At 40.0% G+C, this 26,027-nt stretch overlaps 2 protein-coding genes across 2 annotated transcripts; both read right to left on the reverse strand.

The window, feature by feature from the left end:
• Window positions 1-3,645: 3,645 nt before the first annotated feature.
• Window positions 3,646-7,862, reverse strand: LOC306936595 (uncharacterized protein). Its single transcript, XM_079520160.1, has 5 exons — window positions 7,857-7,862; window positions 7,367-7,661; window positions 6,544-6,918; window positions 4,945-5,004; window positions 3,646-4,347 (listed from the first exon to the last, which is right to left on the reverse strand). The coding sequence occupies exons 2-5, from the start codon at window positions 7,632-7,634 to the stop codon at window positions 3,698-3,700; spliced, it is 1,353 nt and encodes a 450-aa protein (XP_079376286.1). The 5' UTR covers window positions 7,635-7,661; window positions 7,857-7,862; the 3' UTR covers window positions 3,646-3,697.
• A 9,148-nt stretch (window positions 7,863-17,010) lies between these two features.
• Window positions 17,011-23,660, reverse strand: LOC306937146 (uncharacterized protein; the record flags this gene model as incomplete). The annotated part of the gene is made up of 5 exons (XM_079520812.1): window positions 17,011-17,361; window positions 19,073-19,165; window positions 19,934-20,108; window positions 21,247-21,290; window positions 23,568-23,660. 5 exons carry the CDS (start codon window positions 23,658-23,660, stop codon window positions 17,011-17,013), a joined length of 756 nt encoding a protein of 251 aa, XP_079376938.1.
• Window positions 23,661-26,027: the final 2,367 nt, after the last annotated feature.

The following is a 26,027-nucleotide window of genomic DNA, read 5'->3' on the forward strand; positions in this document are numbered from 1 at the left end:
GAGATACTGTGTAACGATTTGTGATATTTTTGGACAGAATCTGGAGGAGTAATATCAAAAAATGTGTTTTACAAAAGTCGGCCTCCTGGTGGCGCTATAAAAGGCAGATGCGGAAAATGCAGGTCAAAGGTTTGTCCTTGGCCTCTAGGGAGTGTGCATGCAACGTTTCACGCAGATCGGTGCAGTTTTAGGTAAGAAATGTGAAAAGCTGCCTCATGGTGGCGCTATAACAGGCCATTCTGGAAAATGTGGGGCAGAGGTTCATCGTTGGCATCCAGGGAGTGTGTGTGCAAAGTTTGGCATCGGCCGGGTTAACGGTGCCGGAGATTAGCTGTACACAGACGGACGGAAGGACGGACACACACACACGGACGGAGTGCAAAACATATACTCTCTCCCTATGCCTTCGGCCTGGTGGAGACAATAAGGCACATGAGTAAGACATTATGTTTAGTCATTCAATCCTTTCCTCTATAAAATCTGGTTGCAAATGTATACATATTTAATCCAATTAGACCTAAATGTAATAATCTTTTCCTTCTGCAGCCAGAGAGAGAATATTATAATTTACTATATATCTATCCATTATATATATGTCCGTCTGTCCGTCCGTCCGTCCGTCCGTCTGTCTGTGTGTGTGTGTGTGTGTGTGTGTGTGTGTGTGTGTGTGTGTGTGTGTGTGTGTGTGTGAGAGAGAGAGAGAGTATACTGTAGGTGGAAAAGTTATTATTTTATCTTGTTTATTGTTATTATTATCCCTAGTTCAGTTGTAACTTGTGGATGTCCTGTTAAAACGGCCATATAGGCTACATGATGATACATCTTGATTAACCTGTTCTTTAGTGGCCATTTGGATCCCTTTGTGTACTGAAAAGCTATTTGATGTCTGTCCTCAATCTTTAAAATCGAAATAAAAACTCACTCAAAATCAGTGGCTGAGTTTAAATAACATTATGTATTCATATATCGTAAAATAAAACAATTGGGGAGAGTTTAACCTTTTGCGTTTGTCCAGTATTGCTATATTTATAATTATTATCCTACCTTATAACCAAACCAGCCAAACAGAAGTCGCCTGCTCGCGCCAATGAAAACGAAAGGAACTTTACGTCAAAAAGGTATGACATGACATCCGTAGGTGGATCACAAACTTTATCGTTCACGTCATCATGTCTCTCGTAGGAGTGGGCACACTGGGCACCTCGATGTAAAATGTATTCAAAATTGTTAAAAAAAAATATATATTAAAAAAGGTCTTAAAAAGTGTTCTCTCAAATCTCAAATAAATAGAAATGAAGAACAAGATTAGCCTGGCTAATAAGCCAGACTCAAATCACACTGTCGTGTGGTATTTGAGTCTGCAGATGCTGTGTATGGATCTTGTTTCCCGGGGGGGCGGGTTCAAACATTTTCTCTTTGACGCAATTGGTTAGAGCTACTGTCAGTCAAAGGTCTCAAGCATTGAACGTCACTGTAACAACAACAAGATAGGCCTAGTAGATCTTTTTTTCTTTCTTTTTTTTAAGATTGTTACTTTGTTTGGCCACAAGGGGGCGACCCGTTTTATTTAGAATTCTGGTCCACACACTCTACAACATTTTGACATATATGGTAATTATTGATCTCAGCACAATAACTGGGATGGTGTTGTTTGAAAAAAATTAAAAAAAGAAGAAAGACAGAGAATCCATATCAAAAACAGTGTTTTTTCCAGCTGTGATGTTTTTGAACTTCATCTTAAAGTGGGTAAAATAACCAAAGTAAAAATGTGTGAGTTTTACATCAACTTTAAAATTATGATTGTTTAGAAGAGTCCATCAATGTGGAGACAAATAACTAAAATAAGCCTATTTAACAAACAGCATCCTATTTATTTACAGCATCAAAGAGATTACTGGAATATTTTGGTCAGCTCTCATTGGCTCATTGTAATCAAAAACGTTAAAAGAATCTCTCTATTATACACTGTAATATAGTAGGCTATAGCTGAAATAGGCTCTCTCTGCCCCTCTCTCCATCACACACACACACACACACACACACACACACACACACACACACACACACACACACACACACACACACACACACACACACACACACACACACACACACACACACCTTGCACTGGTGAATGGTTCAGCACCACCATCAATGGACAGCGACAGGCCAATACACTGACCCAGCCATGCTTTTTTTACACAGGGATAAAATGAACTGCAAAGCACTGTGACAATCTTGCAAAATGTATCTTTAAACTCTAAACATAACAAGATAAAGTATAGTTAAGTTGGCCTACAACATTATAAGGCATGTTCATATAGGTCAAGTTGTCTACTACTGTTGTTTTTACTGTACAGCACTTTGTAACTTTGTTTTGAAAAGTGCTTTATAAATACAATTTACAATTTACAATTTAGGCATTTAGCAGACACTCTTAATCCAGAGCGATTTACATTAAGCAAGAACAAAAAAGCATGGGAATACATCACATATGTAAAATGCATTTATCACGAAACATGCGTAAGCTAAGAACGTAACTAGAACATATCTATATAATGACACTTTACATATAAACTATACATATGCTATTCTATGCTGTACATATATACTATGAAGTGCTATGACTACATACAATGCAATTTTTTTTACCCTGTTATGTAAAGCACTTTGTGACTATGTCTTGAATCATCATTATCATTATCACTATGTATAAGAAAAAAATGACACAAGTGACTGTCTGTGCCTTAAATTGACGAAGGTTTTGATCTAATTTGATCTCATTTTAATTAAACTTATTTTAATTAAACTTAGATCATATAACGGCAAGGTCAACTTCTTCAGACCAACATGTTTAGAAGAACATTTCTAATGATTATTAGGCTAGTTACATTGATTGTCCTAAAACGGCACAAACAAGGGACTAAATTCATTTCGCTCCTATGCCACCAAAATGTGGAACTTTACCAACAGTCATTAAGACATGTGAATCCCTTGACTCCTTCAAAACTGCTCTCAAAGGGCACCTACGGACGGCTGCAATTCAAAACTGGCCCCCGTAAAATCTGAATCCCCCACCCACCCCTTTTCCCACTCACTGTGTATGTTTCTTTTCTCTTCCATTTAGTTTCTCTGTAGTTTAAATTCATAGATCGCTAATAACAAGCAATCAATATTTGTAATTGTTTCTACTGTTGTAAACAAGAAGAAAAGCCATAAAACCAATCATGACATTACACAAGTATCAATTCGATTTTTATCAAGCATGGTTTTAAAACAATATGTTATGTCCAGTCCTACCCAATGGAAAGAGGTATATAATAATGGCAATAGATTTCTCCCTTGACAAGGGGAGAAATTGAGCTATGAGATTCAGGCAGACACCTGCAGTCACCAGCAGTAGGCCTAAGCTAACAAAATAAATGGTAACCTCTAGTCTAAAATGTAGTTACTATATGGGCAGGGTTTGGATGACAAAACTAGCCTTTGCAACAGATTTTATGTAGGCCTATTATCAATTAATTATTAACCAACAATATAGTATAATATAGCGTGTGCAGCTCAGCACGGTGGGGGCACTGCTCCACGGCTCCACTATATCCCTGGCGGTTGTACATAAAACTATTAAATACAATTAAACAGGGGCATAACTGAGGATAAGAGTTGGGTAATGATAATGACGTAATGTTCAGGGTCTTTACTTCTTCTTTGAGGTTGCCTTCCTTGGTTTCACTGCCTTGGGCTTAGCTGTTTTTTTTTTTGCTGGGGCATTTTTGGCAACTGTGGATTTCTTTGTGGCTTTCTTAGGAATCTTGGTCACTTTCTTGCTGGTCTTGGCTGCAGATTTCTTGACTGCCGGTTTGTTGGCTATAGGTTTATTGGCTGCTGGTTTCCTGACTGCTGGTTTCTTTGCTGCTGGTTTCTTGACTACCAGTTTGTTGGCTACAGGTTTGTTGGCTGCTGGTTTCCTGACTGCTTTTTTCTTTGCTGCTGGTTTCTTGACTACCAGTTTGTTGGCTACAGGTTTGTTGGCTGCTGGTTTCCTGACTGCTGGTTTCTTGACTGCTGGTTTCTTCACCCTTTTGGGAGACTCCTCAGCAGCTTTAGGCTTCTTGGCTGCATCATGTTTCTTGACAGACTTCTTTCCCTTTGCTACTTTATAGCTTGGCGTACCATTATTCTTAGCTTGGACTAGCATGCCCATATTTTCCATTCTCTTAGCAGCAAGCTTGACTTGTTGTTTTGTCACGCCATAGTCAGCAGCGAGAGCGTTAGCCAGGGTGGGCAGGGGCATGCCGCTACGTTCGTTGGAGGCAGACACGGTGTTGTGGATGTGTACATTAAGGACTGTTAGGGATAAGATAACAAACATAATGTAATGTAATCAGTGTTTTTCCATATAACATTCAGTTATTACACAGCTGTACTCCTATTTTATTTATTTATTCCGACTCCGACTATACAATACATACAACTAGAAAGTCTGAAATCTTATGAAAAGGATACAGTCACACCAAACGTTGGTTCTGCCGATAAGGGTGGATTCTGACGATGCTTTTCAATGGGAACAAGTTTGCTTGATACCGTTTCGTAGAGACTGCCATACATGCACGATCTATATACCAAATGTAGCCCTAATTTCGTAGTTTAAACGAGCGTGATCTGAGCGAGTTGTGACTCAATGAAAAGACAAGTGTTCTTTTGTCTCTGTGCGGGGTGGGGAAAAAAAGAGAAACAGCACTGGGTGCTGCATCACAATTTTGGTTGTCGCTGCACCACAAGTTTGGTGCAGCGACCGAGAACGCAGTTTGTTGCCATTTGCGGATTTCCCCAAAACAATCTCAGTTCCCATTGAAAAGCAAAATCCGCCATCATATGCAGAATAAAAGTAATGCATATGATGAAACCACACCCTAAGACCATTTTTATCTTCTCAGGACCTACCTTTGGATTCCGATTCATTCATCCGATTCATTTCTGGAGGTTTCTGAGTTGAGCCAGCACCTTTAAGAAAACATGGGGGGAGAAAGTTATATCTAGTAGTATTTCAACTATATCATAATTAAATTATCTTATGTTTATGACAACCTTTTGTGTTGCCATTGATTCGATTCGATTAATTTGGAACTAGTCTCACGTTTAATATTATTAATTGAGTCAGTAATGTCTTTTTATGTTGAAGTTATTTGTCATATCTTATCTGCCCTGCATGTGCAATTTGTGATTATGAAGCCTAAAAATAAAAAATAAACCGAAATTAAAGTTGTGTTGTATTCATAATATGAATACAACTTTAATTTCTGTTTATTTGTTATTTTATGGTTGGAACATTATGTTAAAACAGTGTGCCAAATGATTTTGTGTGACATCATGTCAACTTCAATTTGTAATCGTGACGCCCTACCTGCAGTTTTGGGCAGTAACAAAGTACATTTACTCAAGTACTTGGGTAAAATCTTGAGGTATTTTTTGAGTGGTGTAAACCACTCCTACAACTGGCTTTGTTAGTTTACGTGTCTGTCTGTCTGTGCTCAAAAAATGAGCACGGTTGCTATGGTCACCCAGTTCACACGGGTGTGATTTCATTACGTCAGACATTACGTCAGACCACAGCTGATCAGTCTATATAAGACCTTACACCACTCAGTTCACACGGGTGTGATTTTTTATTTATGTGACATGAATATTGTATTGTGGTCTTACTTTGACGTGTTTGTGTCAAGGATTGACTCCACTCATCAAACATGGGCTGTTCAAATCTTGGATCTGTTAAAACACAAATGTGCCACACAACAATGCCATCATTAGTATTATTTGACATAAAAGGCACATTGAAAAATAAACAAAATACAATTCCATTTCTGCTAGTGTATAATGTGGACTTATCATACATATGGACTTACGTTGATGGTGTTCCATGGATGCACTCTGGCCTGTCGGTGCACAAGATATGTCATAGTATTGCCAATAGCATTTGCATTTGAAATAACAGTTGCAGTCTCCACAAAATGATTATGATTGTATTTTTTTTACTTTAATGGAGCATTTCCAATTTCCAATACTTTTACTTTCTGCACAATGAAGTACTTTAAGTATACTTTTATACCAATACTTTTTTGATACCAATACTAATTTTAATTTGTACTCATAACAGACTATTTCTACAATCGGGTATTGATACTTAAAGGGGCATTCCACTCATTTTCAACATTTTACTATGTCATTAATGTACCTTAGAGCTGTTGTGTGGAAATAATAAAAAAGTTCCCCCATTCTGTGTTTCCTAGAACTAGAGGTCTGAAAAAAATCATTAACATGGTGAAACACATCTTGATGATGTCATCAAGATGTGTTTCACCATGTTAATGATTTTTTTCATAATTACAGTTCTAGGAAACACAAAATGGGGGGACTTTTTTATTATTTCCACACAACAGCTCTAAGGTATATTAATGACATAGTAAAATGTTGAAAATGGGTGGTTTTCCCCTTTAAGTACTTAAGTACAAAATGTGAGTATAGCCTACTTCCATCACTGCCTACCTGTGAATCTGTTGTACAGGGGCAGGGTCATCCCACTGAGGGTTGGCCTGTCCATCGGATCTGCAGGTGAGGGCTGATGCAGTCGTTCACCAAGTTCAGCGTCCAGCTGAACAACGATATCAATCATTTTGGAACAAGCCTTGTTTCCCTTTTTCCGCACCATGTCGACAATCGCCCGTGCTTTGTCCGACGTGAGACTTTCACCTCTGACCGACTCCATCTCTGCATCGTTGATCACGTTCTTTCTCAGAAGTCCGTCCAGTAGAAGGTTCAGGTTGGCACCGGAGACTCCTTGAATGAACACATTCCTCCTGGACCGCAACTTCTCCGATGCAGATTTGTCTTCCTGGGTCATAGCCTGAGTTGCAGAAGCACCTTGAAGACAAGATGGGGGACTCATAATAATAATAATAAAATAATTATAATAATAATAAATTATAGCAGCAAACAAGTATATAGCCTAATATATTCTGGCAAATGCTATCCTTCTAATCCTTACCTTACCTTCTAATCTATGACAAATCATTTAATTTAACAGACAGCTATAAGGACAGCACCTAATCCATGCCTAAATTACTTCATGAGCACTATTTAGTACAATCTAGGTGTAGGCCTAATTAATTAAGTGGCTGCGTATAAATTACTCCCATAGTGTTAAAATGGCAATAGATTAAGAAAAAAAAGATTGAAATACTATAAAAGAGACTGAGAAAGATTTTGAGATAATTTGTATCTTCTCACAAACTAACTTTGGATTTTGACCCCGTCAGCAGGGGAGAATGATATGCTATATGATATGATAATAAGAATGAACTGAAATTACCTTTGGAATCTGAATCTGACCCACTGTTTGAAATGTTCTTTAGTAGATCATTCCTTTGTATCTTCTTCAGAATCCTTTTCGTGACCTCCAGAACATCATCACCGTTATATGTTTGGACCATTGCATCTATTGTTTGTTCCCTGTTTGCCTTGTCCAGCTTGCATTTTTTAATGACGCCCTCGTTGTGCAGTTGCCATTGGAATTTCACGAATTCATTATCATCCAAATCATCGAAAGTATCTGATAGACGATATTTGTGGCCTGCCATTAAGGTGTTGGAGTAAAGATTCAGTATCTGAAAAGAAGAGAAGTCAGAAGAGAATGTTAGATTAAAATCCTCAATCTTTAAAATCGAAATAAAAACTCACTCAAAATCAGTGGCTGAGTTTAAATAACATTATGTATTCATATATCGTAAAATAAAACAATTGGGGAGAGTTTAACCTTTTGCGTTTGTCCAGTATTGCTATATTTATAATTATTATCCTACCTTATAACCAAACCAGCCAAACAGAAGTCGCCTGCTCGCGCCAATGAAAACGAAAGGAACTTTACGTCAAAAAGGTCACATGACATCCGTAGGTGGATCACAAACTTTATCGTTCACGTCATCATGTCTCTCGTAGGAGTGGGCACACTGGGCACCTCGATGTAAAATGTATTCAAAATTGTTAAAACAAATACAATATTAAAAAAGGTCTTAAAAAGTGTTCTCTGAAATAGCTTTATCTCAAATAAATAGAAATGAAGAACAAGATTAGCATGGCTAATAAGCCAGACTCAAATCACACTGTCGTGTAGTATTTGAGTCTGGAGATGCTGTGTATAGGCCTAGTAAATCTTTTCTTTCTTTTTTAAGATTGTTACTTTGTTTGGCCACAAGGGGGCGACCCGTTTTATTTAGAATTCTGGTCCACACACTCTACAACATTTTGACATCTACGGTAATTATTGATCTCAGCACAATAACATAAATTAAAAAAAGAAGAAAGACAGATAATCCATATCAAAAACAGTGTTTTTTCCAGCTGTGATGTTTTTTAACTTCATCTTAAAATGGGTAAAATAACCAAAGTAAAAATGTGTGAGTTTTACATCAACTTTAAAATTATGATTGTTTAGAAGAGTCCATCAATGTGGAGACAAATAACAAAAATAAGCCTATTTAACAAACAGCATCCTATTTATTTACAGCATCAAAGAGATTACTGGAATATTTTGGTCAGCTCTCGTTGGCTCATTGTAATCAAAAACGTTAAAAGAATCTCTCTATTATACACTCTGCCCCTCTCTCCATCACACGCACACACACACACACACACACACACACACACACACACACACACACACACACACACACACACACACACACACACACACACACACACACACACACACACACACCAGCACCACCATCAATGGACAGCGACAGGCCAATACACTGACCCAGCCAGCTTTTTTTACACAGGGATAAAATGAACTGCAAAGCACTGTGACAATCTTGCAAAATGTATCTTTAAACTCTAAACATAACAAGATAAAGTATAGTTAAGTTGGCCTACAACATTAAGGCATGTTCATATAGGTCAAGTTGTCTACTACTGTTGTTTTACTGTACAGCACTTTGTAACTTTGTTTTGAAAAGTGCTTTATAAATACAATTTACAATTTAGGCATTTAGCAGACGCTCTTAATCCAGAGCGATTTACATTAAGCAAGAACAAAAAAGCATGGGAATATATCACATATGTAAAATGCATTTATCACGAAACATGCGTAAGCTAAGAACGTAACTAGAACATATCATGACACTATACATATAAACTATACATATATGCTATACTATGCTGTACATATATACTATGAAGTGCTATGACTACATACAATGCAATTATTGTGCTGTCAACATGACATGCTATAAGTCTGTTTAAAATGCTATCTAAGTCTAAAAAGTGCTGTCTAAGGGGGTAGGGTAAGTGCTATGGGCCATGATGGAGTCTGAAAAGGTGGGTTTTCAGACTACGGCGGAAGATCGGGAGTGATGCTGCAGTTCTGATTGCAACGGGAAGTGCATTCCACAGTTTTGGGGCCAGAAGGGAGAAGAGTTTAGGACGTGTGGAGCGTTGTCCCGGTGCTTTTAGTGAGGGTACTTCCAGCTTCCCTGCGTTGGCTGATCTGAGTGCGCGGGAGGGTTTGTAGGGTTTAATCATGCTTGCAAGATATGGGGGAGCCATACCCAGGCCCGGCGCCAGGATGAAATGACTGAGGGGTCAATTGAGATTTTTGAGGGGGCAAAAAAAAATATATATATATATATATATATATATTTGCTGTTTTGATTTAGCACCACAATATTATTGTGTTGCTAAATCAAGCAGGCAGTGTCAGTTCTCTGACTCAGCTTGTCATATGCAATATTGGAATGATAGCACTGCCCCACCAGGGGGGGTCCGGGGGGGGGGCTTGCCCCCCTGGGCTCCAGATTTTTTTTTAAATTTGCGATGAAAATGCTTCAATCTGGTGCACTTTGAGATAAAAATGAAGAGGCTAGATCTATAAAGAACTCATATTAGATTATTATCATCTTTACTGTGCTATTATTGCCATTTGCCAACATCACAGTAGGCTACAAAACAACATTGGATAGGTCAGGGGTGGGCAACTTTGATGATGGAGAGGGCCACTATATTTCAAACTCACTCCAGAGGGCCACAATGCATATAGTCAAAAGTAGCTGATCTACAAGCTCAAAACGTGTCGCAGTGCGATGCATTTTGAGCTTGTAGATCTGCTTTTTTGCTATTTTTAAAATTGGAATCCTGAATTATTTTTCACCTATTTTTTTAATTGGAATCCGGAAAAGTAATATTTTTTATTTAATTTCAAATACATTTATATGTTATGTTAACTTTATGATTATGAACTGAAATGCAAATATTGGACATAAAAAAGGCTAGTACTAGTCATTAAGCTACTAATATAGACTGAAGTAATTAAAGTGGGTCATGTTTGCATGTTTGGAATTGTAACAGCTGAAATCAATAACATATCAGTATTCTGATATTAACCTGCAGACCGCATTAAGTGGACTGAGTCTGTGCTCAGAGAATACATTCTTCAGCGTGTCCACAATAGTCCACAGCCCACTTTGCCACTTGCTCTGATCCATTGCATCAATAGCACCCCTCCCCCCCAATGGCAGACAATCATATGTCGACACATACATTCAGTTGATCCGAATTAACATGTGTTAAATTCCTGTGCCTCAGGAATGTCGTACTTCTGTTCTTTCCAGATGGGAGATGGCCATGACGCATGTTAGATGTTCCTTGCATGCCTGTACAATACATGTTTTTGTTTGTAGCAGCATGTTTCGAGTTGTTATAACCAGTGCTGCTAGTGAATGTCACTGCCAAATATCACTAGAAAACCAATCCAGCACAAAGGGTAGTTTTATATTGTATTATTGACACTATTTTAGGGGTCAAGGAGGTCGAGTTGAGGGGTCAAGTACCCCCTTTGAGCCCTCGTGGCGCCGGGCCTGGCCATACCTTTGGTTGCTTTAAATGCCAGCATCAGAGTTTTTTATTCTGTGTGGGCAGCGACCGGGAGCCAGTGCAGGGAGCGGAGCAGGGGGGAGACATGTGAGAATTTTGGCTGGTTGAAGACCAAGCGAGCTGCGGCATTTTGGATCAGTTGGAGAGGCTTAAGTGCACATGCCGGTAGGCCAGTGAGGAGGGAGTTACAATAGTCGAGTTTTGACAAGACTGTTGTCTGGATTAGGAGCTGGGCTGAGGCTAAATAAAATGTACTTACTTACTTACTTACTTACTTACTTACTTACTTACTTACTTACTTACTTACTTACTTACTTACTTACTTACTTACTTGATAAAATGGTAACCAGAATAGTGTGCAAAATGCACCAAAATGTACTCTCCCCCCAAAAAACTACATTACTTAAGTAATGTAAATACAATAATATGCATGTTTAAAACATGCATAGGCCCATACTATATAGCCTGGTTAATAAACCAGACCGAATCAGCCGTTGGCAAAAAAAAGTTGCCTACCAGCGGATTACGGTCTGGCGAGGCTCAGTAGCACGCCTCTTTCCTACAGCAGAGAACAGGTCGGACCAATCGGGACACGGTATGCAATATAGGCGGGCTTTGGTACAGTGACGTTCAATGCTTGAGACTTTTGACTGACAGTAGCTCTGACCAATTGCGTCAAAGAGAAAATGTTCCCCGGGAAATGAAATCCAAGTGGAGCCAGCCCAGACTGATATACCGCGACAGTGTTGTGTGATATTAGTCTGGCTTATTAGCCAGGCTACATACTATAGGCCCATACTACAATTACCAAATTGCTACAAAACCTGTAGCCTACATGCCTGTCATTACAAATAAGTTGAAGGTTAAGCTACATTTAAGTTTGATAATGATGTTACTTTACATTACTTAAGACCATTTTCCAAATGCATTATTTATGGACACTTTCACATCAAATACTTTACTTGTGTATAAAATATTACAGGCTATGACAAATCTGATCCTCAATAACACATGGCACATATAGGCCCATATACCATAATTCTATTCATCAAATTATATAATATAACCTTTACTAAAAATGTGCCTACTTGATTCCAAACTAAAACGTAGTTAAGTTGAATCAAACTTAATTCTGAACTGACAGGCCGCTGGGGGTGTGTTCCCTCCTCTGCGTCATCAGTGCCCATAACCGAGGCGGGGTTGGCGAAGGGGCCTTTCTGTGTGGAGTTTGCATGCATGTTCTCACCGTGTCCCCTATCGTACCCTCACAAAAAAACATGCAGTAATCCTGGTCTCTAAACTGCCTCCCCCTGGCCAGCCGGGGCGCCTGATGGAGGGGAAAAGAACTGGTCGGAATAACTTGTTGCCCCCTGTCAGGTGAAAAGAAGCGGCTTGGACTCCTCATGCATAGAAGGAAGCATGAGGTCAGTCCGCTGCCCCCCAGGTTGGCAGTGGAGGTGTAGCGCCCAGGATTACATTAGATCATTTATTGACACTGGGTGAAAAGAATGGGTTGCAAAATCGCGGGATAAACATTTAGGGGGAAAAAATCTGAACTGACAAACTGAATCAAACTGAATTCTAATTGCTGTTGAACAAGGTCTCATATATTAGCATATATGTTGTCCTGCTCATCTTCAGCACTCTGACCCTCCACTGCTCTCCTTCCAGGGTGGAAGTGTTCTTTGTTGTTGGTCTCAGGGTAAATGTCTACATTGGCATAGATAGCATAGATCATCCTCCTCCTCCTCCTCTCCCTTGTAGTCTCTGAGGCCAACAGAGACAAGAGAAGACATGAGTTCAACATAATGTCTGTAAGTTAATAATGAACCACACAAGGAGATGGGGAACACATTTAGAATTTTGCCAAAATTGGGACACCAGGTTGAAAGTGGTTAAAACTTAGGACACATGGCCTGGGCCATGGCTCAATGGTTAAATAATGGCATATATATACCAGTAAGACGCCTGATAACAATAAAGAAATTGTAAATATATATATTTAGCCACTTGTTGTTCGAATGCTAAAAATAGCTAAAAACGCTAAAACGAAAGAAAGCAGCAAATGGAAAGCTTTTAACACTCATACTTTCTCTAATAACAACCTAAAACATGAACCTTGGTTGAAAAAATCCCCAAAGTTGTCTTTTACTGCCCATTACCAATTTATGTCATAATTTACACACCAAACTATTGTTTCATTACATTTTAAGATATATTTATGTGATCAATGTTAAATGATTTTCATTATTATTAGCCTATTATTATTTGTATTAGCTGTCTAAATGTGTCATAGTCATGCTGTACATACACTGTAAATCCAATGATATACAGACCAGGCTGTCAAACCTCACTGAGCTCCTGATGAGCCATTGCAGGAGAGCATTTATTTATTTATTTTTGCAATCACATTTTAGCAGTGTACAATATCTGATTCAGGAGTCCTAGCTCTGTACAAAAGAAGAGAATAATCCTTCAGTTAAAAATAAAAAAGAGTTGGTCAAGAAATGTGTTCTGAAATGTATAAGAAAGCCCAATTTTATATCAGGAGAAATTCAACCTTTGTCTAGTGAGCAAACAATATCCCTCTTAGGTGAAATTACAAAGAACCAGTACTTCTCACTCTCACTGCAGCGTTCAATCAAGGGATTGAGTAATGTTACGATAGAAGATTAGATAATTGTAGACATTTGATATTGGTTAAAGGTATATTCAGTGATTTCACTTAATTCAAATATCACTTATTTTTTCTTATTTTTTGGATAATCCTCCCTACTATAAAGTGTGCTGACCATATAAGGAGTTCTTCCCTGTCCCCAGTGAGCCCCTGGGGTCAAAAAACCCTAGTTTCGGTTTGGGCTTTGGGTGGCAAAGCCTTCATCCAATCAGGATGTGAGGGACCTTCCTCCAATCATTATCGAGTGGGGCGGGCCTTGGTGCACGTGCGGTTGGTCTGTTGTACTTCCCCCACTGTAGACTAGAGCGTGTGCATGTGCACATCTTGTTACCGGGGCGGACCAGGGTTTTTTCCAAATCACCCAAATCACTGAATGCTCCTTTAATACAGATTACAAAATGCTGGCCAAAGTAATAATTAATTATCTTTGAACAAAAACAAACATTTAAGGCTGAGGCTAAGACATGATTTTGGGGGGTCCCCAGGTAACACTGAAGTGACAATTTAAGGACTTTTAAGAACTTTTTAATACTTAAAAAAAGAAAGAAAGAAGACCAATACTGCATCAAAAGTAATCAACAAAATATAAAAACTGGTCAAACATTGGCCAAATTCTTAAATAATATAAGAAAGAGAACAGGTTAAAATTGTACAGGTATTCACCAGGTCAGGTAGGTAATGTTGGATATATATAATTAGGATGGAATATGGAAAATCTGACAGATCCGTCTTGATCACATGAGATAATCTGTACCGATTTGTGTGATGTTTGGACAAAATCTGTATGATTGATTGATTGATTTGAATATTTGTATTATTATAGATTTATATTATACATAAATGCAAACAGCATGAAGTCATACACAAAAACCTAAAACCTTCCATTGAGGTCCTCAATTCATCAACATACTGTAGTATAACACCAAAATTCCATAACATCAACAAATATAAAACACATGTACAGTAAAAAAGGGGTCACAATCAGAACCATAAAATTGTATGTTTGAGTTACATTAAAGAACTAAAAGTCCTGTACCTGCGTCAGTAACGTCGTAACCTAAATGTAGTGCAGACCAAAAGGAAAACACAAAACTGTTGCTTTTGAAGTTAAATTGGAATATTTGTATCTGTCTTAAACTTGATCAACCAAAACAATAATTCAATTCAATTGAACATCACGATCAAGATCACATAAAGATTTCAAAGTATAAATTAAAATGTTCAATCTCCGACAAACTCCCACAAAGTAAAGTTCCTTTCAACATCTCCAATGGGTCAAGTATCAAAAGAATAATTCCAAACGTTATCCAAAGGTAATTGAACAAAAATGTTATATCTTCTCAAAAATCAAGTAGGCCTAATCCATAAAGTCATCAAATAAAAAGTCAATGCATTGCTCAAAAAGGAAGAATCACACCCGTGTGAAGCGAGGGGCGCTCTTATCATAATACATCATCTCATGAACAACTGAATGTATGTGATTGGCTAGCCGATTTGCTCGTCTACATATGATGTAAATTTTCCCTTCATTGTCAATGGCATTTAATGTTTGTGTTGCCACAAATGTATGTCATATTTGAGGCACATATGACCTAATTTCTCTTTCTTTCATTGTCAATGGCAAATGTGAGACGTGTGGGGACAAAAGCTGTATATAGGAGCCCTCAAAAACGTAGGCTATGTTCCTCATCCAACCTTCAAGTCAGGAGGCCACAGCCAGGTTCCCCTTTGTCCTAAAGCTCTGAAGCTCTTAATGCCATCACCTTTCTATGGGAGAAGTGAGATTTAGTGGATTTTAGGCCTGTTTTGAAGGAAGCCAGTGAACCACATTTTTAAGGGATGGTGTCAGGGTAACGATGTTCTATAGGTGGGGATTACCAGATCGTTGTTGTCCCATTGACTATTGCTGAGCCTATGTCCAACTTTTAGTGTGTGTGCTAACACAAACTTTGTCCTACACAAACATTAAATGCCATTGACAATGAATGGACAATTTTGAGTGTTCGTGTACACAAACATTGCGAAACACAAACACTGAAGACAAAAGTGAGGACGCAACTTGTGATTGGCCGGAATAAGATGATGTATGATGATAAGAGCGCCCCTCACTTCACACAGGGTATATATTTGACAGGGACATGGTTTATGGCCGAGGCTAATTTGCGACCCCAGTCCCGTTGAAAGCCAATCCCATTTTTTAGGGGTGCTAGCCCCTCCTATATACAGCTTTTGTCCCCACACGTCTCATATTTGCCATTGACAATGAAAGGAGAAATTAGGTCATATGTCTGTCAAATAAATATGACGTGACTTTATGGATTGTGGCAACAATTTTCAGTTGTTCATGAGATGATGTATGATGATAACTCACTAGTCACTTCACACGGGTGTGATTTTTAGTTGCTTAACCCTACATGTCTTCTACCCTGACCCATCCAATGTGTTTGATACAAGTGGGTCATCAGGGGCCCCAGGCAGAGAATAGGATAAAGGTGGGTCATCAGGGGCCCCAGGCAGAGAAGCGGATAACGGTGGGTCGTCAGTGGCCCCAGGCAGAGAAGCGGATAACGGTGGGTCATGAGGGGCCCCAGGCAGAGAAGCGGATAACGGTGGGTCATCAGGGGCCCCAGGCAGAGAAGCGGATAACGGTGGGTCATGAGGGGCCCCAGGCAGAGAAGCGGATAACGGTGGGTCATCAGGGGCCCCAGGCAGAGAAGCAGATAACGGTGGGTCATGAGGGGCCCCAGGCAGAGAAGCGAATAACGGTGGGTCGTCAGGGGCCCCAGGCAGAGAAGCGGATAACGGTGGGTCGTCAGGGGCCACAGGCAGAGAAGCGGATAATGGTGGGTCGTCAGGGGCCACAGGCAGAGAAGCGGATAACGGTGGGTCGTCAGGGGCCCCAGGCAGAGAAGCGGATAACGGTGGGTCGTCAGGCAGAGAAGCAGATAACGGTGGGTCGTCAGGGGCCACAGGCAGAGAAGCGGATAACGGTGGGTCGTCAGGGGCCCCAGGCAGAGAAGCGGATAATGGTGGGTCGTCAGGGGCCCCAGGCAGAGAAGCGGATAACGGTGGGTCGTCAGGCAGAGAAGCGGATAACGGTGGGTCGTCAGGGGCCCCAAGCAGAGAAGCAGTCGAATCAGTTTGTTTTGGTCTTATCGGTAACCGGCTGAAATCACTCTCTTGTTCATCATCATCATTATAGTCATCTGCATCGTCTCCATCATCATAGTTGTCTGCATCGTCTCCATCATCATAGTTGTCTGCATCGACTCCATCATCATAGTTGTCTGCATCGACTCCATCATCATAGTCGTCTGCATCGACTCCATCATCATAGTCATCTGCATCGACTCCATCATCAGTTGTCTGCATCGACTCCATCATCATAGTTGTCTGCATCGACTCCATCATCAGTTGTCTGCATCGACTCCATCATCATAGTTGTCTGCATCGACTCCATCATCATAGTTGTCTGCATAGACTCCATCATCATAGTCGTCTGCATCTACTCCATCATCATAGCCGTCTGCATCGACTCCATCATCATAGTCATCTGCATCGACTCCATCATCATAGTTGTCTGCATCGACTCCATCATCATAGTCGTCTGCATCGACTCCATCATCATAGTCGTCTGCATCATCGAGTCCCTCCTCATCATCATCATAATCGTCACCCTCATCATAGTCGTCTGCATCATCTCCATCCTCATCGTCATCATCCTTATCGTCATCATAATCGTCACCTTCATCATAGTCGTCCTGTGCAAGCAACCAGGCTCTATTAGCTCATTGGTAAAAATATCAGCACTTGTGTAGAAAACCGGGTTAAAAAACTTTAACATTATGGCTCTGTATGAAATGATGGAAGGAAGGATGGATCTATATCTGTCATAAATACCGTGTCATCTTTCTTTTGTAGTTCTTGGGCTTTCTTCTCACATGGTTGTTTCTCATCGCCTCCCTGAGAGATTGTGTACGATATGCCACCATGTCACACACACACACACACACACACACACACACACACACACACACACACACACACACACACACACACACACACACACACACACACACACACACACACACACACACACACACACACACACACACACACACACACACACACGCAAATGGAGTGTGCGTATCTACAGTATGAACGTATCATCTCTAATAAACTGACCACATCGTCTGGTCAAAATAAATGAATACGCTTTAATGAACTAAAATCTCAGATGCATGAAAGTTCTCTACTTAGTTTGATTTAATATTAACTGACAAAAAAGCAGCACTATGTTTAAACTTTTTTAATTAATACAATGTTAGGGCTTTTTTTTGTACAATCTGTGGTAGATATAATATAACTCAATTGGGGTGGTTGTATTTAGTCTCCCTGCTCTTCTAGAGACATTTAGATTGTGTCAAAGGTCATGTCTCACCTACTCACCTAGACAATAGACACAAAATTGCCTGTAAAAATCCAATGTATCCTCTGTGCAAGCAACCAGGCTCTATTACCTCAATGGTAAAAATATCAGCACAGAAACCCGGTTCAAATACGGGTTAGAAGAGGAACGATCTGTCAATCAATCATAAATACCGTGACATATTTATCTTGTAGTTCTTGGGCTTTCTTCTCACATGGTTGTTTGTCATCGCCTCCCACCATGTCCTAGACACACATACGCACGCACGCACGCACGCACGCACGCACGCACGCACGCACGCACGCACGCACGCACGTACGCACACACACACACACACACACACACACACACACACACACACACACACACACACGCGTGCTCGTGTACATGGAATGTGCGCATCTACAGTATACCACCTCTAATAAACTGACTGCATCGTCTGGTCAAAATGAACAAATACACTCAGATTTCCCAGGTCACACTGACCCCTCTAATCCATCTAAATATATGAAATTCTCTAAGGAACTAGGGGCTCCATTTTCGTCACCGCTAAACCCTTTATGCCTAAACTTCTTTGCCTTTTTTTACTATTTTTCTTTGAATAGTTAAAATGGCCAGTCTACAAGTTCACAATGTGTCAATGTAGATTGGCTAATTGAACTATTCAAAAATGTTTTTCAAAATAGTAAAAAAAAAGGCAAAGAGGTTTAGGGATATGGGGTTTAGCGGTGACGAAAATGGAGCCCTAGCTGTCTACTTATTTTGAATTAACATTAACTGACAAAAAAGCAGCACTATGTAACTTTTTTAATGAATAAAATGTAATTTTGTCCAATCTTATATGGTAGAGTATGTTAATACAATATAACAATAAGATCATGTCTCACCAATAGAATAGAAACATTTTATTTTGTTACCTGAAGGTCAAAATCAATTTATCCCAATATCAATTTATATAAGATGAACGTTATAGTGCAGCTTTAACATTATGGCTCTGTATGAAATGATGGAAGGAAGGATGGATCTATATCTGTCATAAATACCGCGTCAGATTTATTTTGTAGTTCTTGGGCTTTCTTCTCACATGGTTGTTTATCATCACCTCCCTGAGAGATCTTACGATATGCCACCACATCCTAGACACGCACGCACGCACGCACGCACGCACGCACCCACGCACGCACGCACGCACGCACGCACGCACGCACGCACGCACGCACGCACGCACGCACGCACGCACGCACGCACGCACGCACGCACGCACGCACGCACACACACACACACACACACACACACACACACACACACACACACACACACGTAAATGGAATGTACACTGCATCTAGTATGCATCTCCTCTAATAAACTGACTGCATCGTCTGGTCAAAATGAATGAATACACTTTAATTAAATAAAATCTCAGGTGCACTATTTCCCAGGTCACACTGACCCCTCTAATCCATCTAAATATATGAAATTCTCTAAGGAACTAGCTGTCTACCTATTTTGAATTCATATTAACTGACAAAAAAGCAGCACTATGTAACTTTTTTAATGAATAAAATTTAATTTTGTCCAATCTTATATGGTAGAGTATGTCAATACAATATAACTCAATATTATGTATTTTGTGTTCCTGCTCTTCTATTGAGACATTTAGATTGTGTCAAAGATCATGTCTCACCAATAGAATAGAAACATTTTATTTTGTTACCTGAAGGTCAAAATCAATTTATCCCCTGTGCAAATAGGCAGACTCTATTAGCTCAATGGAAAGAATGATCGGGTTCCAATACGGATCAGAAGATGAACGTTATAGTGCAACTTTAACATTATGGTTCTGTATGATATGATGGAAGGAAGGATGGATCTATATCTGTCTGATCTATATCTGTCATAAATACCGTGTCATATTTCTTTCGTAGTTCTTGGGCTTTTTTCTCATATGGCTGTTTATCAGATTGGGCCCGTTTTTTCCACATCTCTCCCAGTGTCTTGGCGCGGTCTCCAAAAGACAGACCTGGTTGCTGCTGCTTCACACTGGGACGATGCTCAGAGCAGAACAAGAGGAATGCAGACCTGCACATTACACACAAAACATATAACACATTATACACACAAAGCACATCACACATACAAAGAGACAGCAGTTTGTTGTTACTGGTTGTGTTTGATATACATGTATTATGACAAAGCTTGTTTTGGTGCGTTTGGTATGTATGTGTAATTTATGGAGGACGTTTGGATCTACAGTACTACTACAGTACTATCCTTGTCCTGTAATTGTATCTTGCTGCTGTGCTACCTTTGGCGACTGAATTTCCCTTGTGTTATACCAAAGACTATAACAATGGGACCCAATGCCTCCCTGCTTGGCACACATGGCATCAAGGGTTGATTGGCGTAAATCAATGTGACATACTACGTCTTGACCAGGGGGTGTACTTGTATATCATGGCTGGGGGGTGGGGATGTATTCGAAATAGAGTGCAAAGGGAAGCACGGACATCCCAACAGAAACTTCTCAGGTGCTGTACAACAAATACTTATACTGGAGGAAAGGAAGGAAATGTGCACAATGTAACTCAGTTTCACGTTTCGACCGACTTCGACCGACTTCAACTCTTCATCAATACACGAAGAGGGCGTTTGTATACATACAAATGTATGAACCTTTACATACAAATGAGGACAGTCACAATCAGTGGCAGCTGCTGTAGTAATCAACCACCAGATCTAAAGGCTGTGTACAAGCCCCCAGAACGGCTGTCCAACGTTGAAGCTGCCGCTACCCTACTGGTCAAAACTGGAACTGCAGCACGTTCATGGAGGTGGCCGGACGTTCAATGACATCATGTGCGTAACGTGCGTCAACCCTGACCTCAAAATTGAGACCGCTCTCACCTTCCGCTCACTCGAGCCTTGAGTCATAATGGTACTTCCGGCAGTCTTCCGGGTGCTTCAAAACGCCACTGAGCAACTTCCATTGAAATGAATAGCAGGGGGTGGGGGGGGGATAGTGCCATGTTTCATTTGTGTGTGTGTGTGTGTGTGTGTGTGTGTGTGTGTGTGTGTGTGTGTGCGTGCGTGCGTGCGTGCGTGCGTGCGTGCGTGCGTGCGTGCGTGCGTGCGTGCGTGCGTGCGTGCGTGCGTGCGTGCGTGCGTGCGTGCGTGCGTTACAGAGGTATTTAGAGTGTGCTTGATATGTATGTCTTACGTGGGCCGTTTGGGTGCATTGGGATCTTTCCTTTTGGGTCCCCTCTTGTCAGTGGCAGACAGAACATGAAATAAATGAATACATGAATAAACAAACAATGATACAATAAACTGATATAGATCGCTCCGAACTATATTGTAGGATTCTATGATAATGGTTGTCTTTACGCACACACGCACACGCACACACACACACACACACACACACACACACACACACACACACAAACACACACGCTTGAGTCATCGGCTCGACCACGATGACTGTTAGAACACTCTTTCACTCGACCCTCTCTTTTTCTCTTCTACGTCAAAGTTTCACTTGGCTACACAGGACGGTCTCTCTCTGGCTGCAATCAATACTCAATGGCCCGGTTTCCCAAAGGACACCTCTTACACCATGGTGTAAGAGGTATGGTGTTGCACATGCTCAGTTGCCCTCTAGGCCGCACATGAAGCCTGTGAACATAGACATTCCGTGCATAGATGTGCCACGCAATGGTAGTAGGCCTCAGGCCTCAGGTCTACCATTCTGAAATGTAATGTAATAATATTTGGACTGCTGGACAGCTGACAGTAGGCTCTCTTCACTCTTAAAAAAATTTAATTTAATTTCTTTGATGCTGAAGTAGGCCTTAATATATATATACGTTTTTATATTTAAATGAGATGAAGAAAGTCACCACTCGCACCACACATTTCTCTGCGAATGGTTTTAATACTGCCACATGTCAACAGGTGTGTGTAGGCTAAAGAGGCTTTAGGGAAACAGGTTTGTGTATTCATGCAGGTGGCCTTACGTGCGCAATGAGGACAGGTATGGCTGTGCTCTAGTCTAGGTTGTTTATTTCTATGTTGTTGTGTTTGACAGTGTTTCCCAAAAAAGGACATAGTGTTTGATTGGCTGCCATGCAGCCAATTAGGCCGCACACAGGCTTCATGTGCGGCCTAGAGGGCAACTGAGCATGTGCAACACCATACCTCTTACACCATGGTGTAAGAGGTGTCCTTTGGGAAACCGGGCCATTGTCAACTCATCGGACAGCACGTTATAACTAACACATAAACAGACCTACTACAGCACAAAATACATGCAGCAAGTACATTGAAAAAAAAATCTATTATTGTGTTAGCTATTCTATCAAGACAGACAAACTTCATTACCTTTACTTTATAGTCTGTTTTTCGCTTAGCTGAACCAGGGCCTGCAAGACAACATGAGCGGACATGTGTATTTTATCTTGGATTTTGTACATCTCAGTCAATTATATATGATAGAAATACACAGAGACTGAGAGAGAGAGTCAGCTTGTAGATCCTCTCAGTACACAACTTTTGTGTGACACCGTCATACAATAGAAGAAATGTGAACCTTCATTCATGAAAAGAATATAAAAAGATTAAATATAGATACAAGGTTTCTGCCGACAGCGACAATATATTAAATGTGTATTATTGTATTATATTAGCAAACGAGTACATACAGTATGAAACTCTGGTACAGTCTATCCTTTATACACTATGACAAAACATTTTATTTTGTGAACCCTTATGCTGCAAGGTTAGCACTTAAATTAATCCATGCCTCAAATCTATAGGTGATATGATATGATATGATATGATATGATATATGATATGATATGATATATGATATATGATATGATATATGATAAACCATACAATATGCCATGACATGACATGACATGACATGACATGACATGACATGACATGACATGACATGACATGACATGACATGACATGACAACAATTACATTTAGTGGCTTCAATTAGATTACCTTTGGTTGTGTCTGGCCGTTTCCTCGCTAGATCATTCCTACTGATCTTCTTCAGAAGCATTTTTGTGATCTTCACAGCTCTCTTAGCTGTATAGGTTTGTATCATCACATCTACTGTTTTCAGCCTGTTTGCACCGTCCAGCTGGGCTTTCTTAACTTTGCCATCTGAGTTGGTGCGCAGTGACCACTGGAAATTCTCAAATTCTGCATTATCAAGCTCCTGAAGAAGCTCTAATAGAAAATGGTGTGGCATCATGGATTAAGGAGGTGCAATAAAGATTCGGGATCTGAAAAGAAGTCAGAAAAAAAGGTTAGATTTGCAAAAGATCCAAGACTAAAGTTGCACACTGGACACATTTTCGGAAAACCGATGGATAAACGCCGCTAAAAATCCGAAAACCGCTCTCTGTGTGCAGGGACCTTAAGGCCCTCATTTATCAACGCGGCGTAAGCCCAAATATGGTGTACACCCAAATGTGGGCATACACCGTGTTGTTAAATGAGGGCCTAAATGATTTGGACATACATGGCCAGAGGAGGGGTGAGGGGTAGATGGAGCTGCCAGGCACGAGGAGGAGAGGAAGGCCAAAGTGGAGGTGGATGCGGTGAGAGAGGACATGCAGGTGGCTAGAGTGATTAGGGAGAAAACAGAAGCGGATGGAAATAGATGATCTGCTGTGGCGACCCTTGTGGGAATGAGCCGAAAGAAAAAGATCACTCAGTTATCAACAAATTGAACAAGTTCAACTACAGATTTGAGTAAACTTTTTTTGAAAAAATAATATCTTCCTCCTAGTATAGTCATGCATAGTATACCTGATGATCATGTTTAAGGGGGGCACTCACGGCACTCCATCTTTAATAAGGTTATGTGTTAACAGTAGGCCTACACAGTCTGTAAAACGTCATATAGGCTAATATTGTATTGTATTTCCAGGGTGAAATGAGCATCATTTTTCAATTAACAATTATTTGGTTGTCCAAAGGTGTTTATACATTCTTCAGCCAAAACGATAAAAAACATAAAATAAAACTATTGGTAGAGGTAAAAAGTGTAAAAGGTAAAATACAATATTGTAATTATAGTACATGAAGTGAGCATCATGTGAGCATTAATTAAAATAAGGCACATGAGTAAGACAATCCTTGCCTCTATAAAATCTGGTTGCAAATGTATACATATTTAATCCAATTAGACCTAAATTTAATAATCTTTTCCTTCTGCAGCCAGAGAGAGAATATTATAATTTACTATATATCTATCCATTATTTTATGGTGGGGCCTTGCATGGGAAGCAGGTATCAGAACACCAAATAGTATTCATCTCACATGTCTGGAAATGTACATGTCCCTTCATGTGTATGAAGGGATTTCCTGCACTCTTCTCCACTCCAAAGTGCGAGTGCCCTCTCTTCCGGGTGTCTGTGTGTCTGTGTGTGTGTGTCTGTCTGTCTGTCTGTCTGTCTGTCTGTCTGTCTGTCTGTCTGTCTGTCTGTCTGTCTGTCTGTCTGTCTGTCTGTCTGTCTGTCTGTCTGTCAGTGTGTGTGTGTGTGTGTGTGTGTGTGTGTGTGTGTGAGAGAGAGAGAGAGAGAGAGAGTATACTGTAGTCTGTAGGTGGAAAAGTTATTATTTTATCTTGTTTATTGTTATTATTATCCCTAGTTCAGTTGTAACTTGTGGATGACACTGTAACACTGTGATTCTTGTTGTAACAAGTCCTGTTAAAACGGCCATATAGGCTACATGATGACACATCTAACCCTAACCTGTTCTTTAGTGGCCATTTGGATCCCTTTGTGTACTGAAAAGCTATTTGATGTCTGTCTGTCGGTCTCCCCCCCCCCCCCCCCCCTCTCTGCTACATTCATGAGAATGCGCGCGTGGATCGTCCCACTCCCTTCATGCACGTTTACGCGCGGCCGCATGTCACAAAACTCACAATTAAATTAATTTCAAAGGGGTGCAAAGTGCAATACGTAATAATAAGGGAAACGTAACAAAATGTAATAGTCTTTACTTTACTTATCCATTGTTGAATCGGAACCATCAAAAGACGGCAGCAAGTATGCTATATATGCATGCAGGCTAGGCTACAACAAACGATCGGGGGAATATCTTTCTTGATAAGTCGTTTGATATCAGGCGGCCAACTTGCCAAGTCGGAAAATCTGCAAAGTTTTAAATTAACAGTAGTCTCGAGTGGCTGCGAGTCTATAGAGCCTTCTGTATGCCTAGAATTGTAAATGTCCTCTCAGTCCTACCTTTGGCAATAATAAAATAAGTCGTCTCGTCGGCTCCAAATCAAATGCAAACGAAAGTAGGCGACTAGCCTGTCACACGGAAATAAACAATCGTGCTCCGTCACGCCTTAATTATCCTATGTTGATCATCAAATCAAATCAAATTTATAGAGCACATTTAAAACAATCGAAATTGACCAAAGTGCTGTACAGGGTGAGACAAAAACATCAACAATGAAATGAATGCCATGACAACAAAAACATAAATGCCACAATAACAACTTAACAAGAGTGCAATAAACAAAACATAAACATTATCATCAAAATACTTTTTAAGACTTTTTAAAGGCAGACTGCATGCATCAGCAGTAAAGGCACGGTCGCCGTATAAAAAATAAATAAACATTAATTTATACAACTTTCATATATTCTCAATTCATTGTGCATAAAGTGAAGTATTTAAAGCCTTTTTTTGTTTTAATGTTGATGATTATGCATGGCGATAACTTGATAACTTTTACAAAATATTCCAAATCATTGAGATGCACCTGTATCATGATCAACATGTAGCTTTATTTCAAATACTACAAAATAGAAATTTACTTTATAGTTTGTGTTGAAATGAAAAGAACAAGAGTAGAAATGATTACTTTTTTGGTCACAAGGGGGTGGCTTAGTGCTGTTTTTTTTTTAGATTTAGACTTTTGACACCGTTAACAGCTAGCAATTGGTTTTAATAGCACAT

This window comes from Electrona antarctica (genome assembly GCF_951216825.1).
Source record: "Electrona antarctica genome assembly, chromosome: 14".
NCBI lineage: Eukaryota > Metazoa > Chordata > Actinopteri > Myctophiformes > Myctophidae > Electrona > Electrona antarctica.